Source organism: Octodon degus, unplaced genomic scaffold (genome assembly GCF_000260255.1).
Source record: "Octodon degus isolate 3935 unplaced genomic scaffold, OctDeg1.0 scaffold00012, whole genome shotgun sequence".
NCBI classification, from domain to species: Eukaryota; Metazoa; Chordata; class Mammalia; order Rodentia; family Octodontidae; genus Octodon; species Octodon degus.
The window spans coordinates 28,004,443-28,013,574 of record NW_004524588.1 but is presented as its reverse complement, the minus strand read 5'-3'; the positions used below and the strand labels follow the sequence as shown (position 1 = coordinate 28,013,574).

At 52.1% G+C, this 9,132-nt stretch overlaps 1 protein-coding gene and 1 pseudogene across 1 annotated transcript; one reads left to right on the top strand and one right to left on the bottom strand.

Moving 5' to 3' along the window:
* LOC101565437 overlaps positions 1-509 on the bottom strand; it is a 4,967-nt pseudogene extending 4,458 nt beyond the window's left edge.
* Positions 510-6,119: 5,610 nt separating this feature from the next.
* Positions 6,120-8,102, top strand: LOC101565039 (lysine-specific demethylase 4D-like). The gene is made up of 3 exons (XM_012513597.1): positions 6,120-7,245; positions 7,456-7,619; positions 8,085-8,102. The coding sequence occupies exons 1-3, from the start codon at positions 6,120-6,122 to the stop codon at positions 8,100-8,102; spliced, it is 1,308 nt and encodes a 435-aa protein (XP_012369051.1).
* Positions 8,103-9,132: the final 1,030 nt, after the last annotated feature.

Sequence of the window (9,132 nt, the reverse complement as noted above, 5' to 3'; positions counted from 1 at the left end):
CCCGCAGGTCCCGGACGGAGGCAGCACGGGAGGATGCCGGGCGGCGGCACCTCCGCCGAGCAGCCCGGACCCAGCCCCAGCCACAGGGCGAGCCCCGCGCTGCGGGTCTCTGGGAGCGTGGCCACCCGGGGGGCGGGTCGACGGCGCGGAGGGCGTGGCCAGGGCGTGGTGGGCGGGTCGGTCGACGCGGGGGCGTGGCCAGGGCGTGGTAGGCGGGTCGACGGGGCGCAGAGGGCGTGGCCAGGGCGTGGTGAGCGGGTCAATCGGCGAGGGGGCGTGGTCAGGGTTCTGTGGGCGGGGCTGTCAGCAGGGCTGCGGGGCGCAGCAGGCGGAGGTCGCCAGCGGTGCCCGCCCGGCTGTAGGTCCCCCTTCCTCGCGCCCCGCGGTCCACCGAGCTGGCCAGGCCCCTTCAGCTGCCTGTTGAGTCGCCTCCAGGGTTGCAGAGACGCAGTGCAGGTTCCAGCCTCGGAGATTCGTGCGCCACGGGCCGCAGGACCTGGAGACTTCATTCTTAAGACACTTTTTCCACGTGGAGTTCAAAAGACTGTTCCCCTGTGATGCGGTAGTCTTAAAGTTATCCGCTTCACAATATTTGTGTATGTGAGTGGTGCGAGATGAACTCCTGCCCTACTTTCCAAATATAACACGGCTCGGATGCAAACCTGCCCGCAGCAGCCCCAAAGGGCTTACTGGGGGTCCAGTCCCCACCCCCGCAGCTGGTAGACGCAGCTTCCCTCACACCTCTGGGCGCCCTCCAGCTGTCATGTGCTGAAAGCTTCTTCACGCTGCGGCGTGGAGGCCTGGGGCCTTGAGGGGGCCTAACTAGGGCAGGGAAATGAGGGACCTTGGGGGGCGACTAGGCAAGGTTCGAGGTTGTGGGCTGCCACCCTCAAGCGGGGGTGGCTCACGTCCCAGGAGCGGGTCTCCTCTGGTAGCAGTGCCTTGTGAGCAAGTGGAGTACGGTACGGTGCTGGGGAAGGAGCCAGAGCGGCCCTCCTGCTCTCTGCGGTCCCTCGTCCGAGATTTCTCAGGAAAACGCGGCGCCCTGTGGTGCCATCGCGGATGTGCCTTGAGGCCCTTTCTAGGGCCAGACCCTGTGCTCCTGGACCTCCAGAGAGGAGAAGTACATTCGTCTCTCCTGTATAGAGGTCCCAGCCCTAGGAAAGCTGCTGTAGCAACAAGAAATGGACCGGACACGGGCTTCCATTCTGTATACACGTCTGTCCATTTCAGCTGAAACAGTCAAGTTCGTTACAGAAACTGTTATATGGCACTTCTTTGAGAAATGACTCCACAACAAAAGAATCTCATCTGGGTGTGGTGGCACATGTCTGAAATCGCCCAGCGAGGCAGGTGGCTTGCCATGAGTTCGAGGCCAGCCTGAGCTAAATAAACGAGTTGAAGGCCACACTGCATTACATACAAGACCCTTTCTCAAAAACAAAAATAAATAAATAAAATTTAAAAATCAGGTACTTCTTGCCTAGAACCAAGCACTGGAGCAGGCGAGTCAAGAAGGGTACCACAAGTTGATTTGAAAGGGTTAAATGAGCACAAGAGAAATGAGCTCTGCAGAGCAAGCAGGCTGAGCAAAGAAAGAAGAGATTAAAAGCAAAAAGCGAAATTACAAGCTGCATGTGAGAAACTGGGCTGTGCAGGAGCAGAACTGCGGCTCACCTGCTGGGCTGTCTACTGTCACGCTGCCCACAGCTCCTGGGAGCCACGAGACTTCTACACGTGGGTCCTGGCCTTGCCCTGGGTCTTGTAATTGGCAGATCCCATTCATTTTCCCAGTCAGCTTTGCCACCTGGTCTCCAACATCAACATTACATTCTCTCTCTCTCTCTCTCTCTCTCTCTCTCTCTCTCTCTCTCTCTCTCTCTGAAACAGGGTCTCACTGTGCAGTTCAGGCTGGCCTTGAGCTCACTTTGTAGCTCAGGCTGGTCTCGAACTCAAATGATCCTCCTGCCTCAGCCTCCCAAGTGCTGGGATTACAGGTGTGAGTCACTATGCCCCCCCTTCTCTGTTTCTTTGCTTTCCCTGCCCTGTTCTTTTCAGCCCTCCCCTCTCATGCTTGGCAAGGAGCCATCTTGGAGATTTTTGTTTGCATGTCTGACTCCAATAATTCCTCATCTCAATGAATCAGTTTCCTCATGGACAATATCAATGTGAAAGGAAATACACAGAAAACATTAGAATAGACAACTATGATTCATTTATATGAATCCATTAGAATAGATACGCACGAGTCTATGTAGATAAAGCAGTGGCAGCAGAGGACCAAACTTCCTTTATCTAGAACCCCACCAGAAAGTGTTGCCTTTTCTCTCCACGTTCACATCATTCAGCCTTTTATTTGAATGACACGACCTCACAGATATTTATTTTATACCTACAGTATCCGGGACCACTTAACAGCTACGCACTCCTACAACTGTGGTCTCTGGTCACACAGGCATGTCTGCCCAGTCCGATAAAATGAAGAAGGCCATGACAGAGGGGAAGCATTATGGCTTGTGTCTAGATGTCCCCCCAAAGCCTCATGTGATCATAATTTTTTTTTTTAAGTAGCAGTATCTAGAATGTGTGATTGATTCCTAGTGCAACGCTGAGATTAAAGGTACTGGGATTAAGGGTGGGTGACTGCTGACATTTGGATTGGAACCACCTTCAGAAGAGGTGCTTCACTCCTCCTCCTTTTGCTTTTTTCCTCCCCATGAACTGAAATGAAGGAGTCTGCCTTGGAGCCAGCCAGGGAAGGACTGAAACCTCTACAAACAGTGAACTAAAGAAAACTTTTCTTTTTTAACTTGGCTGTGGGGGCCAAGTGCCTCTGAACCGCTTCCTTAGAAACAGCTTGGCGAGGCTGCTGCCATCCTGGCACATACTTCTCTGCGGCTGTCTTCGCACAGGGAAGCATGTCCTTACACAGTTTGAGGCTGCACAGGGAGGAGGCCTGCTGCTTCTGTGGCTGCACTCAGGCCGTCTGGCTGCTCTCCCATTGCTCCTCAGCAGTCGAGATCTCCTCTGCTCTGCCTTTGCAGCAGTCCACGGTTTTGCCAGAAATTCATTTCTAGCCAAACTCAAAATGGTTGCAATCATTCTCCTGGGCTCCTTGCTCTCGATTCTCAACAGAAATCTGGCTAAAAGCCCCCAACAACAGCCATGCTGCCCCTTCAAATTTAGATGGACTTGAAATTTCTGAGCTGGGCCTTGCCGTGCTCTCCTGCAATCCCAGCACTTAGGAGGCTCCAGCAGGCCAGGCTGCGGCCACGTGTGCTGCACAGCGAGCTCGAGGCCAGTCAGGACTGCAGGGAGGTCCTGTATCAAAGAGGCAGCAAAATGAAAGAAAACAAGAGCCAAAGCAAATTTCTTCTGCCAGATTAACTAGTCTGCCCCTGTCATCTGAGCCTCTGGCAAAGTCTCTGGATAGGAGCAAAATGCAGAGACACTTTCTGCCGGACACACACTGTCCGGATCCCCAAAGCCAGAGCAGTCCCTCTTCCTAGTAGGACCCTCCCAGCTCGGTCATTACTGACTCTCTGGTCTTCTGTATGCTGAGCAGTAGCTCCTACCGAATGCCCTATAGCATTCCAGTTCTACTTTTCAGCTGGCATATTTGTACCTTTCTAAACTCGCACAACCCTCTTCCAAAGGCTGCTGAGTGGCATGGTCAGGACCCACTGTGCTGGCACCTGAGTTGTTTATTTATTTTAATTGATTAATTTATCATTATCATTATTGTTAATATTATTTAAGATGGGATTTCACTATTTTGTACATGCTGGCCTTGAACTCACTGTGTAGTTTAGGCTCACCTGGACTTTGGTTGATCCTCTTGCCTCAGCCCCCAAAGTGATGGGATTATAGGTTTGTGTCATCAAGCCTGGCTCTGACATTAAATTCTGCTTTAGCTACTTTTCTCATCCCTGGGACAAAATTCCCGACACCCAAAATTAAAGAGGAACAGGTTTATTTGGCTCACACTTGGGAGAGGATTCGGTCTGTAATGGGCTGCTGCCAGGCAGGGTGGCATGGCAGAGGGGTATTGCAGGGGAGATGCTGGGATTAAGTGTGTAATGCTGGGATGAAGACTGTGAGATGGATAGGTCCAAGTCTGGGAGTGGGTAATGAGAAGACCCACCCTCCCATGAGTGCTGTCCACCCTAAGGGTAGGCATCCTGGGCCCAGATATAAGGGAGCGAGAGGGGTGCAGGTGTGGCTTGTGGCTTGCTGCTTCACTGCCTGCTGCCTCTGCCTGCCGACCTTTGCCCGGGACTCCAGCTCCTCTCTGATGCCTGTCTGTTGGATCAACTTACCTTGGAGTTAGCTGACTACAGACTGAAAACTCCGCAATGTGAGCCAAATAAATTCCTTCTTTATTTGGGTGTCAGATATTTGGTTTCAGTGATGAGAAAAGTAACTCAGCATTGGGGTCTTTCCCTCCCTTGGGCTTGTTAACCTCTGGGAAGATTTTGGTTTGTCTGTTTTTGGAAGCTACTGTGCACAAGATGGTTTTCCTGATTTCTTTCTGAAGAAGTTTATTGCTGACACACTGGAAGCTTATTGTTTTTGGGGGGCTGGATCATGGGGGACAGTCTTCCCCTATATAGTCAGGTTGGCCTTGAAGCCCCTCTGTAGCCAAGGCTGGCCTGGGACTTGTAGCAATCCTCTTGTCTGGGCTCCCTAGTGCTGGGATCACAAGAGTGTGAAACCATGCTAGAAGGACTGTTCACTTCCTAATTGTATGGCATTGCTATATATATATATATTTTTTTTTTCTTTCCTTGCTTTGGTAACTTTGATTAAATCTTTATCAATCTTTTTTTGGTACCCAGAATCAAACTGAGGACTTTGAGCTTTCCAGGGAAGCACTGTTCCAGTGACCTGTATCACAGGTGTTGTCAATCTTGGTTATCCTTTAGAGGAACGAAGGCTTTGGTGCACTGTTCTCTATGGAAGAGGCTAGTCTTGAACTCACTTGGGAACCTAGGTTGGCCTTAATGAAAGGCAAAGGGATCCTCCTGCCTCAGCCTCCTGAGTGCTGGGATCATAGACGTGTGCCCCCATGCCTGGCCAATAATTTCATTGATTTCTGGTCTAATATTTGCTTCTACTAGCTTCAGATTCAGATTGTTTCTGCTTTTCTAGAACCCAAGTACGCATCGTTCCATTATTCGGCACCATGCTACCCTCTTATAGGTACTGTTATAGCTACAAACATGCACCCGGTTACCATTCTCCTTGGCTGTCATAGGTGTGGTGTGCTCTGCTTCCCGTATGACTTTATTCTAAGAACTTCAATCTGCTTCACTGATGCGGTTTTGATCCACTGATAATTCCATAATTCAACTTCTATGTTTTCCTATAGGTGCTGTCATTTCAGTTGTACTTGATTTTTTTTTCTTTTCTTTCTTTCTTTCTTTCTTTCTTTCTTTTTTTTTTTTTTTTTTTTTTGTGTGGTACTGGGGATTGAACTCAGGACCCTGCACTTGCCGGGCAAGCACTTATTTACTGAGCTATCTCCTCAGCCCCTGGTTGCACTTGATTTTGCATTCACTCTGCTATAATCCCACAGCATGCGGGGGATCATTTCAATTCTTTCATATTTATTCCAGCATGATTTAGGGCTTCCATTACCATGTCTGGATTAAATCAGCTACTGTCCCCTCCTAGAGCCTGCTGCCTCCCTGGTGCAGCCCAGTGGCCTCCTTGCTGTCCCCTGCTTTCTCCCAGAGTGGGTTTCTCACTTCTAGTGGTCTTCTGAGGGGATGATCCTCTCTGTCACCTGACAGGTGTGAGCTGTTATGGCTTTTGTTGAATACGTGAGAATTTAGACTTTAATTTGTTTCTCATGTTAATTTCTCCATTTCTGCATTAAACACTTAAAACTCTGTTTTTCATTTATTTCAGACTTATTGCAAACAGAACAGAGTGCTGGTGGTGAATTATCAACGTAGGAAATAGAATTTCCTTCATCAAAAGGTCAAATCTGAGTTTCTAACCACCAGCTAAACTAAAGTGGAAGTGAAGAAGAAAGCGTTTACGTCCAACATCCCTAGTTGTCTGGACGTGGCGGTGCCCTTGGCGACTGTCTCTGTGTCACTTCCACTGCAAGGATGGAGCCTGACAACCCTGGTACCCAGAGCCTCAGGTGCATGGTCAGGACCTTCCGGCCCACCTTGGAGGAGTTCACAGGTTTCAGCAAATACGTTGCCTACATGGAATCCCAGGGTGCACACAGGGCTGGCCTGGCCAAGGTCATTCCCCCCAAGGAATGGAGAGCCAGAGAGTCCTATGACAGCATCGGTGGCCTCTTAATACCCGCCCCGCTGCAGCAGGTGGTCTCCGGGCAGGCAGGTGTGTTTACCCAGTACCATAGGAGGAAGAAACCCATGACCGTGCGGGAGTACCAGCACCTGGCAAACAGCAAAGAATATCAGGCTCCTCCACACCGCAATTTTGAAGATTTGGAGCGAAAGTACTGGAAGAATCGCCTCTATGATTCCCCACCTTATGGTGCTGACATCAGTGGCTCCTTGTTTGATGAAAGCACAAAGCAGTGGAACCTGGGGCGCCTGGGAACCATTCTGGATCTGTTGGAGCAGGAATGTGGAGTGGTCATTGAGGGAGTCAACACCCCGTACCTGTACTTTGGCATGTGGAAGACCACGTTTGCGTGGCACACGGAGGACATGGACCTCTACAGCATCAACTACCTGCACTTCGGGGAGCCCAAAACTTGGTATGCGGTGCCCCCAGAGCACGGCCAGCGCCTGGAGCGGCTCGCCAGGGAGCTTTTCCCGGGCAGCTCCCGGGTCTGTGGGGCATTCCTGAGGCACAAAGTGGCTCTCATCTCACCCACAGTGCTGAGGGACAATGGGATCCCCTTCAGCTGCATGACTCAGGAGGCTGGGGAGTTTATGGTGACGTTTCCCTATGGCTACCATGCTGGCTTCAACCATGGCTTCAACTGCGCAGAGGCCATCAATTTTGCCACCCTGCGGTGGATCGATTATGGCAAAGTGGCTTCTCAGTGCAGCTGCGGGGAGGCAAGGGTCAGCTTTTCCATGGATGCTTTTGTGCGTATCCTGCAACCTGAGCGCTATGAGCTGTGGAAACGGGGTCAGGACCAGGTGCTTGGGGACCACAGGGGAACCTGGGGGCGGGCTAGGCAGGAGCCAAGCACCAGGAGGAAGGTGAACTTTCCCAGGAGATCTTCCCGCGGCCTGAGGCAGCTGCCTGGTGCGCAAGGCGGGTGCCTCCCTGGTCCTCTGGTCTTAGTCACTGAGCACAGCCTCTGCAGCCCTTTGCCTACTGGGAAGAGACGCCGCTCCTCCTCCAAAAGGGCTTCTGTGCAGACACAGGCTGCAGTTGTCAGCAGCCACCAGAGGCCCGCCCAGGTGCAGCCCTTGACCCCTGCTCTGTTCACCTGGGATTTCCATTCCTCACCAGGGAGCCCGAGTCCAGCCCATCTTCCTAGCAAATGGGAGGCTGAGGGCTCAGCAGTGCTGGCTGAGGCCTCCGGACTCCTAGTGGTGGGCACAGAGCGCAGGGCTCTTGGCTCCCAGGATCAGCTCCTGCCTGAGCATGGAGCGCTGGTGCAGGAGTCTGTGTCTGTGGGTGCTGTGAAGGCTTCTGGCTGTTGTTGTTCCCCTGACCTACAATTCTTGGGGCCCCCACTAGATCCCCACAATCCTATGCACCCCGGTTCATGCTTAACATCCCTTGATAGCATTCCAATGGATCTTCCTTTAATTTTTCCACTTCCTCTTTGTAGTGTACACATGCCCCTGAGAATGTTTTCCAGGAAAACGAAGGCCAAAAGCATTGGCCCTGTGAATCTGGCTGAAGTTGTAAGGATGGACCACTCTTATGCCTCATGGAGTGGGTGTTAAGCAGCTGTTGGCAGCAAACTTTTCCATGGACTCTTTTCTCCTGGCCCTAATAATACACAGAGCCACACCTTGGAATCTGTGGCATGTTTGCCACTCAGGATGCTTTTAGTCCTCTGCTCCTGTGACTATGAAACACATTGCACATGTGGCTGTGACTCTGGCACGCCTGCTGGCGTCTTGGTGCAGGTTCCCACCATGTACTAGCGCAGAGATTTTTCTCCTTAGCGTGTATAACACGGCTGCTTAGTGCATGGACAGTGAGCCGATTTCATGTAGAGATGGGTACTTTGGGAGATGACCACCTTAGATTAGGCCACTCTGGTGTGGTCTCTGAACTGGAATCTTGCTGTACAGTAGAGGGAGAGTGAGCACACGCACACACACACACATGCACTCCCCCTGCTGTGGTATGATAAGGAAGTGAGCACACGCGCACACGCACATGCACGCACACACACACACACACATGCACGCACACGCACACCCCTGCTGTGGTAGGATAAGGAAGTGAGCACACATGCACATGCACACGCACACACACACATGCACGCGCACACACACCCCTGCTGTGGTAGGATAAGGAAGTGGTGCCTCACAGGAGACTTTGTCTTTCCTTTTGGACCTACAGTCTCAAAAAGTATGACACAAAGAAGCGGCTTTTTACTGCCTTGATATGAAATAGGCCCTCTCGGGGATTTGCTTAGGGTCACAAAGTCTAACTGGTCCCTCAGGAAGCCAGAAGGTGTTGCCCCATCACAGCAGGGCCTGGCCCTGGCCCCAGGGAAGCCCAAAAGCTGTCTCGGCTGCCTGGGGTTTTGCCTTCTCCTGGCAGCGGGTGCTCCAGGGACCCCTCCCACCCGCAGGCTGCCCAGGAGGAGCGGGGTGCCCACCAACTCCCCATGCATTGCTCAGTGTGGACCTGGCTGTGGTTTCAGGCTGGGGACTCTCTTACTCCCTCTGCCAGCTTAGGACACTTCCCCTGCTCTGCTTGGTTCAGCTCCCACAGCCTTTGGGATGACACCGAGTGGTACAGAGATCTGGCCAACCTCTGGTGCCACGGACCCAGGCTTCCCCTGAACCTTGCCATGCCTGACTCTGGCCTTCAGTGGCTACACACCCACTTCTCAGGTTCCCCAGCTCGCATAGGAGCGAGAGCTTGCCTCATGGAATCTGGCTGTCACTTTTGGCAGCGGGCAGTTTATCTCCATACCGATGTTTAACCAACTTGTCGTTG